This window comes from Parus major, chromosome Z (assembly GCF_001522545.3).
Source record: "Parus major isolate Abel chromosome Z, Parus_major1.1, whole genome shotgun sequence".
NCBI lineage: Eukaryota > Metazoa > Chordata > Aves > Passeriformes > Paridae > Parus > Parus major.
In genome coordinates, this window is record NC_031799.1 from 18,552,784 (window position 1) to 18,571,462 (window position 18,679).

The 18,679-nt window shown below is 37.3% G+C and overlaps 1 protein-coding gene across 2 annotated transcripts in view; it reads right to left on the reverse strand.

The window, feature by feature from the left end:
• Positions 1–2,919: 2,919 nt before the first annotated feature.
• Positions 2,920–18,679, reverse strand: part of ELOVL7 (ELOVL fatty acid elongase 7) — a 31,969-nt gene continuing 16,209 nt past the window's right edge. For both annotated transcript variants that reach the window (XM_015615165.2, XM_015615166.2), the window contains exons 2-8: positions 15,321–15,409; positions 13,226–13,416; positions 10,892–10,972; positions 10,123–10,179; positions 8,275–8,380; positions 5,312–5,448; positions 2,920–4,056 (exon numbers count right to left, since the gene is read on the reverse strand). In XM_015615165.2, the coding sequence (XP_015470651.1) occupies positions 3,853–4,056; positions 5,312–5,448; positions 8,275–8,380; positions 10,123–10,179; positions 10,892–10,972; positions 13,226–13,416; positions 15,321–15,384 (840 nt within the window). In that variant the 5' untranslated portion in view covers positions 15,385–15,409 and the 3' untranslated portion in view covers positions 2,920–3,852. The remainder of the gene's footprint in view (positions 4,057–5,311; positions 5,449–8,274; positions 8,381–10,122; positions 10,180–10,891; positions 10,973–13,225; positions 13,417–15,320; positions 15,410–18,679) is intronic.

The window sequence follows — 18,679 nt, forward strand, 5'->3', positions numbered from 1 at the left end:
GCTGCCGCGGGCGGTGCCGCAGGCCGCAGCCTCAGCCTGGGCAAGGGCCGGGGGCTGTGCCGGCCGCATACAGCCAGGGGGTGCCGCGCAGTAGGACAAGAGACGGCGGGCAGGAACTGATGCACTGGAAGTTCACCATGAGCACGAGGAGGAATTTCTTTGCTGTGTGGTTACTGTGCGCACTGGAACAGATTTCTCAGAGACGTTCTGGCACCTCCCTCAGGGAGATATTCCAGAACCATCTGGACTCAGTCCTGTGCTGTGTGCTGTGAGGTGGCCCTGCTTGAGCAGGTAAATTGGACCAGGTGATCTGCTGTAGTCCCCTCCAATCTGGTCCGCTTGGCGAGTCTGTGTGTGGCAACAAGTTAAACCATGTCAGGGAAGCACTGGCTGGTGAACTTGCTGCCCTGATAGAGAACACAGCCTTGACATTAATTAAACAGACAAAACAAAAAATCAAAAGTAAAAAAATCCCTCCAAACCCTCAGTTTTCAATGTTTTTAAATTGTTTCAATCAAATCTTTAGTTAAAGAATTTTGTTTGGAATTCAGGCAGTGTGTGGGATGATAATTACTTGCAATTACATTTGATATTATTCCTACAGAAGACAGGAGTTGATGCTGATGCCACAAAACTAATTTGAGTTGTTGTACATTAGCTTTTTTATGAGCATTTTAAAGAAAGGGTGATTTAGAACGTTAATAGGAAACCTCCATTCTAAGGCAGGAGATTTTGATACCAGGTCACCTATCCTGCATAGGTAGGCATGAAGCAAACTCCTGTGAAAGGTATTACAGATGACCTCAATATTTAGGACTCTCACAGGAGAGGAGTGGCTGGTAACACCAGTGTTTCTTCTCCACCAGGTCTAAGGAAAATAAAATTTTTGCCACATTCCCCTCACTGTCAGTCAACATTCACCATAACATTGATGACTTAGCTGACTGTTGGACTCCTTTCTAGCCTAACTCAAAAATATCCACTTAAGTAGTGAGATGCACAGTTTTTAGGTTCAGATAAAGATTATGTGATTCTCATGTTGTGCGTAGGAAGAGAGGATTTGTTTTGAGCTGATGTAATTGGCACAGTTACACTATATGCATCCTCTTATGCTGCATCCATACAACTCAATGTGAAACACTGCATTCTCTTTCTCCAAATGCTATGTAATTCACAGAAGACTAAACTACTGTGCAAGATACTATGCAGCAGGAATCTGACACGGCACTAGCCCACAGAATGATTAGTATCTCCCGTTTCTACTCCTGCTTATTAGTTCTTAATCTCAATTTACTCTGGAAGCCTTTGGCTAGTGTGCAACTGCTGGAATTGGAAGTTTTCCTGGCTCCTTTCTGTTCAGCACCTGTCCACATAGAGCACTCCTTAGTTTTGACTGGGCATAGTCTCAGCTCCCATTTAAGCCCAAGTGAGTCTGAAAAATCAGTTGCAGATCTAGCTCCCAAACCAACAAACAGGTACCTGTTCCTTCACACCCAGCTGCAGGACGCATTGCTCCATCCAGATTTATGGGGCAGGGAAGGAGGTATGATTGCAAAATCAGAGACCAGAACTTTCTATTTCTGTGCTGGTAGGACTTCCCCTACCAGCACAGAAATAATCTGCAAGGCTACAGAGTAATTTCTGCTTCCTTGAGCAAGAAGCAGGGGGTATTACCCAGTTTTCTCTACAGATAAGCTATTATTGCCTTTCCCTCATAAGGCTTGCATTTCCCAAACGCATTTGAATGTGCAGGCTCGAGAAAGCCTAAAAGAACCAAATTGTCCCACTTCCTTCATCAGCACTTACATAATAAATAATTTATATATAAATATAATACACATAAAAAAACCAAAAAAAAACCCAAAAAAACCAAACCAACCTTATAAAACTGGCAAATTCTTTCCTGCTATTTGAAAAAACAGCAATAAGGAAAGCCTCCCCTAACACTGGAGGCCAATGATATATATATACAGAGGCCAGAGCTGGCTGGACTTGAGACTTTGAGTCAGTGATGGACTGCTTTTCCCACCAAAAAGAGGTGTGGTCCCTGATCAGCATTGCAGCTGTTTAGCATCTTGTGATAAAACACCTCTCCACATGAACTGCCAGGGAGCTGAGAACTGAACACTGATGATTCTAGGATCAAGCATCTAAAATTCAGGGTTGCAATTTAAATCTCAAGTCATCCCAATACTTTTTGAGATGTACTGTCAAACTGCCATGAGAGCTGACAGCTACAGGGATTAAATAGTGAATAGGTAAGACATAAACTATTTTTATTTGCTTTAAAAAACAATGTAATCTCAAAAGAAAACATTTGCAACTCATGTCCAACCTGAAGTTTACATTCCTTTAGCATTTAAAATGCACCATAAATGTCAGTAAAATAAAAGTCTGCAGGTAACAAAGCTTACTGTCTTGAAATTGTGTAACTGGGAGGCTATTAAAATCTGCCTCAAAGTTTTGAGTATTTGAAAATCCCATAGATCAGATCAAGTAAAAAGCAAATACTGCAATTTTCTCTTTTTTTTGGTGTTTTAGAAAACAGTACCTTTAATGGTAACATTAATCTAAACACATTTAATTCCTCATTTCCAGGTCTGTTGCATGTAGGAATTTCTTAAAAACTCATGCAGTACAAATGCAATTTACAAATAGCAAGTTCCTTTGATTTCTATGTCACGCATATGTGACTCCAACAATCTGCCTAACCTTGGAAAACAACATACTGGGTAATTCTACGCAGAGTGGAGCCATACCCAGTCACCACTGCCTGCCTCATTTTCAGAAAATCAGCGAAGGTCACATATTTATTTGCCTGGTTCCAGACAAGACAGCTGGAGTAACTTTAATCTGGAGCTGATAAAAACAAGCCATTATAATAACAACAAAAAAACCCAAGACGACACAAACTTTTTCTAGACATGTATTTCAATAGATAATGGACATAGAAGAAAGCAGAGCACAGTACAATCATGGTAGGCAATACTTAAGCTGAAATCACTAAGATCAAAATTTTTTTACATTTTATTTGAGCACTAAGATTTTGGCTTTGAATTAAAAGATTCCAAATCCTCTTAGCCCCACTCCACAAACAGTACAGGCTACCAATATAAAGTATATCCATAGAGACATTGAATAATAAGTATACTTGGCTACTACAGTGAACAAATCAGTAAGATGTTTTGATCACTATGCTACAAGACAATTCAGATAATCCCCATATTAGTAGCTTTCCAACATTTACGATAATGTTCAGCTGAGTACAACATGAAATGAATTCAGTTCTCCTAGTAAAAGACAGTATATCCAAAAATCTGTGATCTTCAAATGAAACATTATGTCTTGACAGATTAACTTACAATCCTTCCTTTAAAGTAATATAAACAGATGTAATAATATTTTTGTATTAACTACATTAATATGCCTTAGATTCTAAAAACAGTACTTACTGAAGAATCATTCTTACAATAAAATGCAGCTGACAGTCTTAGCAACTTACAACATTTAAAGTGAAGTAACTTTTATCCCCCTCAAAGTGTGTTCAAAGTACTCAGTACTTGTCATACACATTTTAGCTTTTCCAATTATCTTTATTTTTGTGCATATTTTAGATAGAGATCGTCTATCTTTTTTTTTTTTTTTTTTTTTTTATCAGAGATCCACAGTTCTTCCCCACTCCCATGTTAAGAATCCCAAATAACTTATGGTAAAAATACAAATTCTGTTTTGGAAGAAAACATACAAAATATACACCATGTAGTGTGCGCACCTAAACATCTTGATTGTCAAGTAGTGCAAGTTTCCCCTTTGACATATACACTTCTTTGGTTTTAGAGACAAGAATTTGTTTCACTCATCTTTGCTGATGCCATTTCTTGCCATTTTTGGTAGTCTTTGTCCCTTTGTGTAAGCGTGGTACCAGAAGTGGAGAAACAAGACTAGAAACATAGAGCCATAAAGCCAAATAATAAACATGAAAATTGGATACTGGTACGGACAATCATCCATGATGTAGATTTGTCCTATATGGACTGTAATCATAATAAACTGGACCTGGAGGAAAAAGGTGAAGAAAATAAGTACTTTTAAAATAAATTACAACCTTAGTACAGAAGTTGAAAAATTTCAGCATAGCTTGTTTGCTGAAAAGCAGATAGTAGGGGTAGAGTGGGGGGAAAACAAGGAGCAAGTGACAACAGTACAACTTCTTAATATGGCACAGATGCACCTTTATAGCCCATCTCCCCAAAATATTTCTGCACTGAAAAACAGGTCTACGTAATAAAGGAAGAGAAATTCAGGGACAAACTAAGAAGCTTATGGTAGGAGAATAGGATTCTACCCTGGCTAGTTCAGATAAAAAGGATGGAGGCATATAGTGTTTGTCCAGTGAAAAATGGGAGGTTTCTTTAGAAAAATTAGGGAAAAAAAAAAAAAAGAAAAAGCAAGCAACCATTATAGGGTTGGGGAACAAGAATTCCCACCTTTCCTGCATACTAGCATGTTACAAAAAGACACTCTGCATGAAGTCCAAGTTTATCGTCCACTTGTAATGCCTCCAGGTCAAAAAGACCAAGTTATAAATATTCAGGCTATATCGTTTGGAGTTGCACATGGTTACATGAACTATTCTATTAAAACCAGCCCTGGTGCAAGCAGACAGGGAACTCCTTTACCTACTCAGCACCTTTGCTCATACTAAGCCAATTGTTTAGCCAGAAACTGAATTTTGAAAACCCATCTATTAAATGAGGTGGGCATGAAAAAGCACTTAGAAGAAAAACCTTTTGAAAGAGACCTAAAGCTGACAAAAGACTTAATATACTGTAAAAGTGGGTTTTAATGTTCTGGGTTGAAGAGAGGTAAAATTTCTAAACCTTCTTTCTAAATGAAAGAAGATCAAGTTCTAAATAAATACTTTTTCCCCTTGCTACATTTTACATGTAGTTACGTAATTCTGTACATTAGTTAAGTATTCTGTACATTATTTGTATTTTCTTGGTGTACATTTATATATTAATAATTTTTATTTATATATAAATATAAAATATCTTTACCAAGTACTGCATAACTGAAAAGCTTATTTGTCTAAATCTGTGATTAGAGTGAATGCTGAAGTCAGCAGATTTAATTGTATTACTGTGGAGAGCTCACACCTTTTGTTATCCTCAATTAAAACATTAGTAAAGCTTATACCTACTGTAAGCTCCACACATGAGCATAACCAAAAGAACTAATTTATTGCATTAAATCTGTGTTAGCTACAATCAGGTTTTTGAGAGGTGCATATGTTAAAACAGCTACTCACAAGTTGTATAGTTGTCATGTACTTTTTCCACCACAAATATTTATGATAGGCTGGTCCCAGAGAACAGATTCCATAGTAAGTGTACATGACAACATGCACAATACAGTTCAGCAAAGCATGAAATGTTCCTAAACCACCTGTAAAAAAACAAAACATAGTAGTAGTATTACAACAGGTATTTAAAAAGCCACTGAGATCCTAGCAGATTGTTTTGAGCCAGGATATCTAAAACATGTACCACAAAACCTAGACTTTGACTAACCCTCAAGATATTTTTCCTGAATTGGGTTGATACCAATTCTGACAGATCACATCAGTTTCTTGTCTCAGAAAAAGTTTATCTAAGCATTCTCAAAACAGCAGTAAAACAGAGCTGATCTAATTACCTGTAAAATCATTTCTTTGGGTTCAATTTTTATTATTTTTTAATTAAAACATAAATTTGATAGAGACACAGAAAACCTAGTAGAAAGCATTTCACCTGGTTTTTGCCTCCTTTCTGGACATCATGATGAACTTCAAAAAGTTGTAGAGGAGAAGTAATAAGTCTCTTCTCAATACAGATTTCCAGATTCCCAGGAAAGGAAATGCCATTTCACACAGTAAGTTTTTGTAATCATGAACAAGGGTCTCACAAATCCATTGTCAATCTAAAAACATACTTACACTGAAAGGGAAACTTAAGTAGGGCCCATTTTGGGATAAATGTATGACTGAAACTGGTAGCACATGAGTATTTCACAGAACAAATAAGGAAACACTTCCTTTTCTGTTGGATTAACCACGGAGCTACATGATCCTGCTCAAAGTAGCTTTATTTTAATGAACACAAGAAATTAGAGGTAAAAGTGATCTAAGAAGCAGCAGAGAGCAAAGTATTTTTAAAAGAAACATGGATATGAAAACAATGATCATCAAAAAGAAAATGAGATGACATAAAAGGAGGCATTTACTGAGAAAAAGAGTGTAATTTTCCCATTTAGAATCATTCCAATCAAAAATAAAATCTATTTTGTGTTTTTAGTAGCTCAAACTAATCTTACAGCTTGAGAAGCTGGATAACTGATCCAGCTGTGATTGCAAACTTTCTTTGAAACTTAGCTATTGTATTTTTAAAAATAATTTGAATGTTCTTACAGTTCAAATATACATACTTTTTTTGGCTTGTGCAGTGAATATTCAGAAGAAAAAACAAATAGCTAAAGGAGAGAAAAAAGGAACCTACACAACGGTACAAAAATATGCTTCAAAAAGCAACACTATAATAAGCATCATTTTATAATTCTCTATTTATATCAGATCAGAGTAAAAACAGCATCTCCATCCTGTTTGGTTGTTGGGTTTTTTACAAACAGTTTGAAAATGCAATGCTGATCTGAAAACAGATGTTGCTGTTTAGAAGGACAAGCACTGATGAAACTGAATACAAGGTAAACATCAGCAGGACTGAAATTCTTGGAAAAAAATTAAACTTATCAAACAACAGTATTTGGAAAGATAAGTGTGAAGATAAACAATAGAGTTTTTGGAACAAACATGGCTCTGCATAAATATGAGGGACTATTACTACCACAGGACAGAACAATTCTTGCACACTTTGCTGAAAGCATTTGTCTAATTATCACATGGGAAATTAGAATCTGATGCAAAATCAGAAGCCTGTAGCTGGTATACTGATCCAACAACCAGATAAAATGGAGAAAGTTAATCACCTATAAGTGGAAAATTTTCAAGGTTGAAGAGGAGGGACTGCTATTTGCTGCAGGTTTCCCGTTGCAGGCCTATAAACACACTAGGGTCTATACTGAGACAACCATTCACAGTTTTATTATGAACGTAACAGCAGTCACTCAGCAAGATTTGAGAAATACATGATCAATCCACCACTTTCCTAATAACAGAAACTCCACAAATACAACAGAAGTAGATCCATTTATGCACAACGAAAAGCTGCACACTGGAAAGGTTCAAAAGATCTACAAATTTTCTGGAGTGCTTTCTAGACCAGTCCAGAAAAAAACAGACATCAAATAGACATTAAGAGATTAGACTGAAAAGCAGTGGAATAACTGCTTCATCAGTTCATCACCAATTTTCCAGGACAAAAAAAAGAAAAAACACAAAACATGTTCTCAGGTAAACATGTACGAAACCCCACTATTTCTCAGCAGAAACTCCTAAAAAAGCCTAAGTTGTCCCAGAAATTGATTAACAAATGACTATGCATTTTTCTATTTTGTGCTTTTCAGACTATTCTCATGGTAAGTTGTATTTATTAGTGGTGTACACTGATAATATGGCATAGGAAAATGCATGCAAAGACACACCAAGCAGGAAAGGAGAAAGTGAAGGTAAGCGGATAGCGGTCAAAGAATTTAAATTCAAAAAAAATTCAAATGTTACTTTAATAAAGAAAGGTCCAGGAAAATATTTTTCTAGTTTTGTGATAGCTGAAGTATCAGGTGTAAATAAATCCCACACACACTACCTAAAGCCAGTAAAAGTAATTGCAACAAAGACCAAATAATTTCTCAAACAGGAAAAAAAAAAGGAATGCAATCTTGTACTCCAACTTAGTTCTTACATTGTCAGGGGAAAAATGGTTATAAAGTAATTTTAAAAGAATTATTTTCTTCATGTGTCTCCCCTAGGACTTACAATTTTTCAGTGACTTCTTTTTCATCTAATAATGTTTTTTGCTTGTACCCAACTCTCTTCTCTGAACCTCTTCCCCTCCATAAGAAATCAGCACTGAACAAAATGCCATCAAATAGGAAAAATGAGCAATCCCCACCTATTTAAATAATTATGGTGATCTCAGTTCCATAAAATAACTGCAGAAGTCTAAATTTAAAACCACTGTGGTTTCCGAGGTGTTTAATTCTTTTTTCCTTTTTGTCTACCATAGGTAACTTTCACTACCAGAAGATATGTTCAACTTAAATGCCACTCTCTCTCCATACCTGCAGCAAATTTGACTCCAAACCACCAGGTCCACGGCATGATGGAATGATGAAAGACATGCAGGAATGTAACTTGGTTGTTTTTCTTACGCAACACAAAAAATATCTGAAAGAGATTTTTAATGAACAGAATGTTACAGAAAATAATCAAATCAAACATATTTAAAGAAAAATGTACACATCAGTGCTGGTTGCTCACTACTATACATTTAAAAGTTCTTCACAGTTACCATGCTGGGAGAAGAAAAACTAAGTGACTGTCTGGCTATGCAAACTAGTTTTCTAAAAACTTTAAAGCCAATAAGCAAAATCCACCTGTGAAATCTCAAAAGCCAAGGCAAGCTTTGAAACCAAATGTCAAAGGTTGAGCCATCACCTACATGTGCACCAAACCATGTAAGATGGAATTGCTTGGATTGAGAAGTCTCTACAAGCATCAGATTTTAAGTCCCCTGAGCTATTAATGAAAGGTCATTTGAGAAAATTAACAGGACTAGCAGTAGAAAATACTATGTTAGAGAACTAACACTTTATTATCAATTTTAACTTAGCTACCATTGGAAAACATCAAAATTATACAGAATTTAGGTGGGTATTCTCAATTGATATTGACAGGCCTCATTTTAAAGGGCAGGCATCAAGGGAAATGTTAAGGGAAGACAGCAAAAAATCTGTAAGGAGAAGTCAGGTCATGGAACGGGTAGTATCAGATGGCAAGCAAACAAACACAGAAGAAAAGAAGCCTGGTGTACCAGAGAAAACTTTTGAATCAGCTGATTTAAATATAGCTAAGAAACTACTTTTGCAATAAAACAAAAAAAGCTGATGAGAAATGGGTCCCTAATTGTGTGTTTTCAAACAAAATAAATTAAATAAAAAAACCAAAAAAAAACAGGTTCAGGACTAATTAAAAAAGAGCACTATAACCTGTGAGGAATAAAGGCAGATAGAACAATATATTGGTCAGGATTTTCCAGTTTTAGCATTCCTGACACTTCCATTGCCATTCCATTTGTTTTAGTCAGTAAGATCTTCCAGTGCTGAATCATGAACATTTGCAGATGTAAAGTCAGATGGCAAGCTTTTGCTCTAGAGGATGTAGAACATCCTCACTGCTCATGAGTCAGCTCCTGAACCACCACTCTTGTGCCCCAAACAATAGGGCAAATAGAAATGCAACTAATTCCAACACTGAGAAGCTGGTTTGAAAATATCTCAGTCCTATCTGGTACCAGTGTTGGAAAGATGGCTGCTGGTGGTGAGCAAGGTCTGCATTCTGCTTCCATGCATTGCTACTCAGACTTTGTTTGAAACAGGCTAGAGAGCCAGACTGACATCAAACATCTCTGTAGTCACGACACTCAAGACCATCTCAGGGATTTAGAGCAAGTAGGTATGGCAATTTTGTCCTGCATTCAGACATCCTGCTGATGATATGTACGGGGAAGATAAAATCTGAAAATTATGTGAAAAAAAAATTCAGCATGATCAACTGTTTTTTATCTGCAGTGTTGAGACAAGCACTGCTATAGCATACCAGATTAGTGTACTCAGTTGTTAAACAGACAAGTTATAAAGACATCCTAAAAATTTAAAGGTGTGTTCCCTCATTAACATTTTTCCTGATAATGAAGGAAGAACAGTGTAAAAAGACAGTACAAAGTGTGCAAAGTGTAAAAAGTGTAAAAAGACAAAGATATAATAGGGATAAACATTGTGATCATATTCTAATAATTGAAGACTGGAGGACTAAATAAAAAGCCACTTATATCCTGAGCCCTGAACAGCACCAGTTCTGCTCTGAAAAGGAAAAAGAACAACTTCTTTTATTAGGCTACAAATACTTACAGTGTCTAATAATTCAATGAACTTGGAAAAGAAATAAAGCCAACAAGTTCGCACCATCTGCAAGAGTAAAAATCAAATTGTCAAACCATGAAAGTCATAAAAAAAACCAAGCAGGACAAATAATAATCTATATATTTTAGAGTTAGAATATATATTAGTTTTGATAATAAGTTGATGATATAGGGATAAGGGGTGGAATGTCCTAAGGCGATTTTATGATGCTGGTATCCCCTTCGCTCTCAAAGCCACTCTAAATGGTGCAGAACTTAGTATGTAACATAAACTAGGCGACTAGTCACCCCAGGACACTACATAAAGGAAAGTACTGGGCCAGGTGATGTTACAAGGCTGACAGAAATATTTAAATGTATAGTTTGATTGTTTTTTCTTTAAAAACACAAAATTATTTTTAAACTTAAAGGAATTTTAAAGCCAACAAAAAGAAGCCAATTAATTCCTTGCCTCTTTCTTCCTCCCAAGCAACCAACCAGCCTGTCCCTCCGGTTAACTCATGTGCTCTACATTATGCAAGAGGGCATTTGCATTTAGTGCATTCCACTCCACAACAGTGCATTCAAAAAGTAGGCTGTTCAAAAAGCATTTCTAAAAATCAAGTAAATGTGTAACACACTACTTTGAACAACCTAGTCTAGTGGAAGGTGTCCTTGCTCATATCAGGGGCTTTGGAACTAGGCCACCAAGGTCACTTCCAACCCAAACTATTCTATTGTTTTACAATAACAATTCACCTTTGTCTTCAGCAACTTACTCTTAGAGCTGTCGGTGACCTCGAGTAGTCAACAATATCACACCGGAATGAGTATCCTGTGGCCCAGCCTGACATAAGAAACTGGAGGAAAGGGCAAAGATTAATTTTACACCTTTTGAAAAATTCATTAATTTTGGATTACTTTTGCAATCACTAAGCAGGAGGGGAAAAACAATATTAAAAACACCTTAAATCAGCAAGTTTGTCAATCATCTACCTGTGTGTGGAATAGCTACCACAAAAATCCTTTGCTGTTGCAGATTAATGAATTTTTAATTCCAGGACCACACCCATAGACAAGAATTTTCTTCCTACACCCATTATTCCAGCATTAGAACTGAAGAGAAGAAAGAGATGCACCTCAAAACCTGTGTTAAATGACAACTTACTGTGTAAGTAAGACCACAAAACCAAATACAATTCTTTTGAAAATTGCTATCACACTAATTATCTTAATATGAAAAAAAATACAACACAGCATCTTAATACTCCAACAAAACCAGCATAACAGAAAGCTATTGCTGTTTATCATTAAAGACAAGGAACAAAACACTATGCATGATGTATATTTAATATCATAGTTTCTTAAATTCTGCTTAGTTGAACTTTATGGTTCAATTAGTTTTCCACTCAAACAAGTGACAAGAAGCTACAACTGAAAGCACACAAATGACCAAAGGACTATATGTATCGAATATAATACAGTATTTTCTCTTGGAATATATTAAGGTTTAGACAAGAACAACAATATTAATATTTTACTTGGCTTATTCTACTGCCAGCAACTATGACATCTGTATTTTATATCTTCATGATGCTTTTTATTATCACCATCCACTCATGCATGGTAAGAGCCTCACCTCTCCTAACAGAAGCAGGCTTTTGTCCTTTTAATTTCCTGAAAGATCTGATTGCTTTAAAAAAAAAACATGTTTTTTTGGAACACCAAAAAAACAGCCCAACCAAGTGACTTGGTTACAACAAGGGAAAAAGGGAAAGAATCAGCTTCTTGCTGACCACCAGACAATATAGCAGAAATTCACTCAGTTACAGTCTGTCCATTCACTCTGAAACTATAACATGGAAATCTTGACAGCAGACTTACTGAATACCATGCCAGTGTCAGACACTAACAGAAGTGTAATCTTTTTTTCTTTTATTCTTTGTGGGGTTTGGTTTGTTTGTTTCTGAGGTTTATAACCAAAACTAAACTTGGAACCAAATTCCAACAGGAATTTCGGCAATTTTAAAAAAAAGTCTAAATAGCAAAAACATTCATCTTTCCACTCAACAGTCATGACACAAAGTAGCTGCTGCTGCAGTGCCTTTAGAGAGGTTATAAGAAATGTCATGTAGTTCACTGTAACTCATTATAAGATTCATGCAAATTAAGCTAACAGGAACCTATCCTGCCGATTTGGCACAATAACCTGACAACTTTTTATTAGCAGTTTCCCAAATCTGAAATAGCCACATAGACGGAGTGTCACACAGAGGGTCAGTACTAGCACAGTGATGCTTCACAAAGCAAAGTGTAAGGCTGTCATTTACACAGTACCATCAACAAATAGCTACACTTATAAAAACCCCACCAAAGTGCAACAAATCCCAGCAAACAAGTAAAGCCCAACAGCAGCAAAATCTCAACGTTTCTTTTGGGGAAAGAAAAAAAAAGAAACAGAAAAAAGAGAGAGAATTTGCTATTTTGGGGTTGTGGGGAAAATAAGTGTTAAATATATAAATAATTTGGGCTTGAGGGGGAAGCAGGGGGTAGAGGTTGGAGGCTTTTTTTTAGAGGGGTTTTGTTTGTTCATTTAAAGGATAAAACAGCCTTGAATTAGATTTTGCTATCCTCTGTCATTGATTTCAGTCTTTTAAAAGGCAGATCTAACTGAAGATTATTTCTCTATACTGTATGTATATCTATACTCTATACAGTGTTTGAAACATCAGTTGTTGTTCCTTCCCCTTAAGGGCAGGTTGTCACATTATCACCTAGTAGACAGAAACGATTACAAAATACTAAGAAAAGCATATTGGTTTTTTTTGTACTGCTTTAACCACTGCAGTACAATGAATTTAAATGATAAAAACTTAAAACTTTTTAAATTATGTATAATGACACAAAATGTTTCATGTTCTCTCTTTCTGGGTATGATTTATTCCCTTTTTCCAAGAATTACAAGTTTCGTATACATCTTGGAGGAATATAATTACTGTCATGACAGTAATATTTTTTGACAACTGCAGTGTGGAAATTATATTAATAAATTTATTAAAAAATAGTTGTTAAAGACATTAAATATAAAAATGCATTACAAACATAGTACTTACTTCATAAGTCATATATAAAGAGAGGGCTACCACACTAAAATTATAAAATGTCATGATCTGCCTGAGTTCAAAAGGTTTTTTATTTTCCATGAGTTTGGGTCCCAAGGAAGTGACAAAATAAACGTAGGTTCCAATGATGAAAGTCGTTGGAAAAGGTGAAGACATGAGCGGCCAGCCTTCCAGTCTTGGATCTAGAGGGGATGGGGGAGGAAAAAAAAGTCAGATGTCAACAGTACTTACTAAAACAGCTACAGAAAAGTATTTAATTCTTGATGCTCTAGATTTTTCTGTCACAAATCGTGTTTCAGATTCCATTCACTTCAAATCCATACTGCCTGGATAACATGATTTAGCCCATGTAGGATTCATTGCTTCTTTCTTCACATACAATGAAAAGGAGACACAGAATCTTGAGTGACAACATTTTGTCTTTACAGCATGACAAAGCACACACTTTCATAATGACAAGAAAGTTATAATACAACAAGCAAATGTTGCAAATTACCCCACAGTTATGCCAGAGAGATGTATTGCAGAGGCACCTCCTCCTAAGCACACCCCACTCCCTCTCTATACCGATGAGGCTGGCAGGTATTTTATCTGAGCATCACCATGATTCCAGTGCACCCTTCTGTGGTTCATCACAGAGTCCCAGATCACCAAAGACTGCCACATTTCTCCATAAGCAGGTGAAGTGATACAAACCTGATGCAATTTTTATTTTCATTAATTATTTTTTTTTATACTGACTTTTGCAAGATTTGGTTCAGAATGATCCCAAACTTAACTACTGATTCAAAAAACTGTTTCTTTCATGGTTTGGTGCTGTATTTTAAGGGTAAAATTACACTACTGTTTTTTTGTCAGCTGTTTAATTCATAGCCAAATGTTTCAAGTCAGCAAAGTTTCAGCCCACAGCATTCAAGCAATCTTTAACCCATGAGACCCTCTGATGTGGTTAACAGCCACTGAAAGTGTAAAAACAAATTGAGGTGGAGAGCACATTATAATGCTTCTCACAGCTTGTAATGTGCCAGAGCTGCTGCCCACAGACCAAGAAGGATTGTGACCCACAGCATGAGGAATCTGCTCTTATGTACTGCAAGAGAACCACCATCTCTTCACAACTGATTGTTTTTGTTGTATCCACCCTTGTCCTGGCTCCTACCAAACCTTTCTCACTGTTCTTCCCAGTCTGATCCAGAGAAAATCAAGTTCCACCACTAATGCTGTGATCCAAATACAAGCACTGTTGGGCAGGGAGACAACTCAGCTTCTGAAGTCATGGACATTGCAGCAGAAATGCTCACTCCATCCCAATCCACTTCAACCCATGAGTCATACTGATATTAAATTCCCTGCTCACTTGCAGGCTGTACTTCAACTGAACAAGAAAAGTGGTGCTCAGCTAAGCTGGAAAAAATAAATCAGTAATTTTATCTATCAAACCCTCACCACTTCACAATTTTTTTCCACGAATTAGCTAATCCCTTTCTGACACTAATGGGTCTCAACCCCCAAACTGAAGTCTTCTCTATCTAGCTTTTGGTAAGCATACAAAATAACAAAGTGGACTAGAAGTGAAGTGTGATAAACATCCCTTACTTACTGCAACAAGAGACTAACATCCTTTTTCAAAGTACCACTGTGACAGAATTAATTACTCTGACGATTAATTTCAAAATACTGAAACTTACCGGAGCTTGAGTTTCTTTTTTTCATTTTGCAAAAGCAAAATGCAATAATGCCATATGCCTGCATTAATTAACTGATAAAATGCAACTGTTTGGTAATGACAAAAGAGTTAAAACTACATTCAGCACTCAAACTATATATTCAGGCAAACAAAGACACTGACAGGAGAATCACTGTATTTTATTTAGAGTTTATATCCATAAACTACCTGAGTTTTGTTTACTTCCTATTTTAAAATGCAGAAACTAGGCTGTCATGTAAATAGGTAACCTAGCAAGTCTTACAAATATTCACAAGATGACAAAGCTACTTCTAAGCTGATAAACAGCACACCTAGCATAGCTACACATTGCTATTCAAAATTATTGGGAGTTAGTAAGTTTAGATTTAAATGACTCACCAGCATCTTTAATCCATTCATCATACAGTAGAATAGCCTTTGATGTCAGATTGCTTAAGGCCATTTTCACTTGACTTTTATGATGCTGCCTGCAGAAAACAAACCAAAACAGAAATATGTATTTTTTCAATAATGAAAGATTAATAAAGTTTTTTAGAAAATATTTTCAGGAAACAGAGTTGTAAAAAAAGAGAAAAGGCTGACAGAACACCATATGTGAAATAGAGATCAGGAAGTATTAGCTGGCCACATCCCACTGTCCTTGGGTCTAATTTATAACAGCGCTGTTATGCACAACAATATGATTTTGCAATCTCTATGTACAAACCAGGTGCTTCCATGTCATAAAGTGTTATCTCAAGAAACTGTGCTGTGGTTAACCATTACAGTTAAGAGGTAAATATGAATAAACAATAAATGCTTAAATTATTTTTTATCACCATCTCCACTTAAAGTCCAACCTACTGATAAATGAGGAAGTTCAGCTTTGCAACATCTATTATTAAAAAAAATCTTTGTAAATAAGAAGTATTTCTGAGTTATGTGGGAAGGAGAAAAGGTACCAATATGTCAGTATACTCCTTTTAAATACAATAATTAGCCATGTTATAATTAGTATGCAAATCCCACTCTGATGAATCAACTGTTTCCACACCAGAATCATGGAATGTCACAGTACCAACAGCAGTACCATTAACCCACAAAAATTATCCAGCACATCCATTTTGCATGCAGTACATCCTACTTATGTAAAACTTTACAGAAAAGTATGCTTATATTAATACTGATTTTTGCTCCACAATCAAGCACTCATCAGCCCTTCCCTTGCCTTTTTCCTCCTAGAAAATACCTTTTAAAAATCCCAGCACATTTGATGGTGTTTTTCCCCTACCCATTCAGTGTCTCACTTTACCATATGAATTCTCTTAATACCCCTGTGCAACTTTCACATTGTATTCACCTTTATTAGTAGTATTTATTTATTATTTCAGGCTGTAGCACATCTTGATAACCAGGCTAGCAGCCCTTCTGCATCTCCTCCAGGCTAAGCCAGCTGCAGCTTGAGAGAGCCAGTTCTTCCCTCATGATGGTAATGCATCTCTCTCCTGAGATCTCCCCACTATCATCTTCTCATTTATCTTCACCTTAACAGTCCAGATTTATTTCCACTGCTACAAGTACATCCTGTTCACTGCCATTTTGCAGGAATTTTTAGCCACTATACTTACCCTTCACTGCAACATGCAACACAGACAAGCCTGCCTCCATTAGAGTTCATATGATCTACCTCAGCTTCATTCTCATTTTGCTGCCCACTTGTTTCCCTGGTTGCACTTCTGTCCTGTATCTCTAAATATCTGAAACCACCATCAATTTCATGTTTGGAAAATCTTCCCTCTGCAAGTCTCTTTTAAGTTCACATTTTCTAGAAATATCATCCTCCAGCATCAGCATTTCCCTATGCAATGTCATTGCCTTCACAATGACCACTTTCATGCACCCTGCATTCATACTACAATACTTGATTCAGCACACTGTGCTGATAAATGGTGCTGACAAAACAAGAAATAGGGGACATCCTCTTTCTTTACTAATGGAAATATGAGGAGCACTATTGCGTTTTACACTTGCAATCACATGAGAGAAAGGATTTTATGGTTAGATGCAAACTATAAATATTATTGTCACCTTGCTCCATAAGCCAACTATGGATGATATCAAACGTAAGTAAATCCAACCCTGTCCTGAACACCAGGTACTTCAGAGTGCTCAACTGTGACAGCCAAGCAATTCAGCCATAACGTGCTGGGAAGGAACCACTAAAAGTGTTTACTTTATAAGTAATTATTGTATTAAATTGTTAGACCGATTACAGTAAATTATTCTTTTAATCCAGTATTCTTTTAGTTTCAGACACATGAGAACAGCCTGTCAAGAGAAAAGGCATGGAAAACTGAAAGTACTTCATGCAGTGGTTATAACAAAACTCTACCACAGCCCACAGAAACCTTGAGCAGAGTATGGCTCAATTTTTCAACAAATATATTCACTGAGTACAATTAATCATATTATATTTAACTAGCTCTTTGGTAAGAAAAGTAGCTTACTTGATTTCACTGCCACTCAGTTTTCCCACCCTCACGTTACTGGAACTCATACTGGCTGGCTCAATATGCTGACCAAGGCTAAAGTTAAACAAATCTTTTGTTTAACTTTCTTTTTTTTTTGTAAAAAAGAAATCTGCTTCAAAGCATGCTCTTAAAAATACAGAAAACTTAGTGTAGATTCTGGCACTAAATTAGTTTCCATTTAATATCTGTGTATTTTTTTTGCGTAGCCAAGCTTTGGTAGTGGGAGAGCTGCAGGGTGGCTTTTGCAGGAGGATGTGAGAAGCTTCCTCAGTGTCCAGCAGAGCCAGTCTCTGGTGGCTACAAAGATAGATGTGCTGCTGGCTTAAGGCTGGGCCAATTAGAAATGGTTGTAATGCCTCTGTGACAACAAATGGAAGAAGAAGAATAAAAAATACCCAGCATTTGTGCAGTTGTAATTGCCATCAGAGAAGAGCAAGGTGACAGCATGTGAGAGGAACAGCCTGGCTGACACCCAGGGCAGTGCAGAAGGAGGGACAGGAGGTGCCCCAGGCACCAGAGCTGAGGTTCCCCTGCAGCCCCTGGTGCAGACCATGGTGAGGCAGCTGTGGCCCTGCAGGGACTCTGGAGGTCCCTGGGGATGCAGAGATCCACCTGCAGCCCCTGGAGGTCCCTGGGGATGCAGAGATCCACCTGCAGCCCCTGGAGGTCCCTGGGGATGCAGAGATCCACCTGCAGCCCCTGGAGGAGACCCAGGCCACAGCAGGTGGATGCCTGAGAGGGGACTGTGAACCCATGGGAGGCCCGTGCTGGAGAAGGGTCCTGGCAGGACTTGTGGCCCTGTGGGGGACTCACACTGGAGCAGGCTGTGGCTGAAGGATGCACCCCATGGAAGAGTGACCCACACTGCAGCAGTTCATGCAGAACTGTTGCATATGGGGTGGACTCATGTTGGAAAAGTTTGGAGAGCTGTCTCCCGTAAGGGAGACCCCACGCTGGAGCAGGGGAAGGACTCCTCTACCTGAGTAGCAGGAGCATGTGATGAACTGACCACAACCCCCATTCCCCACCTCTCCACACTGCTCTGAGGGGAGGAGGCAGAGCTGAGGAGGGAAGGGTGGAGGGGAAGGTGTTTTAAGGTCTCATTTTACTTCTCATTATCATGCTGTGATTTAGTTAGTAGTAAATTCAAATATTACCTTTAATTCAAGTCTGTTTTGCCTGTGATGGTATTTGGCGAGTGATCTTTCCCAATCCTTATCTTAACCC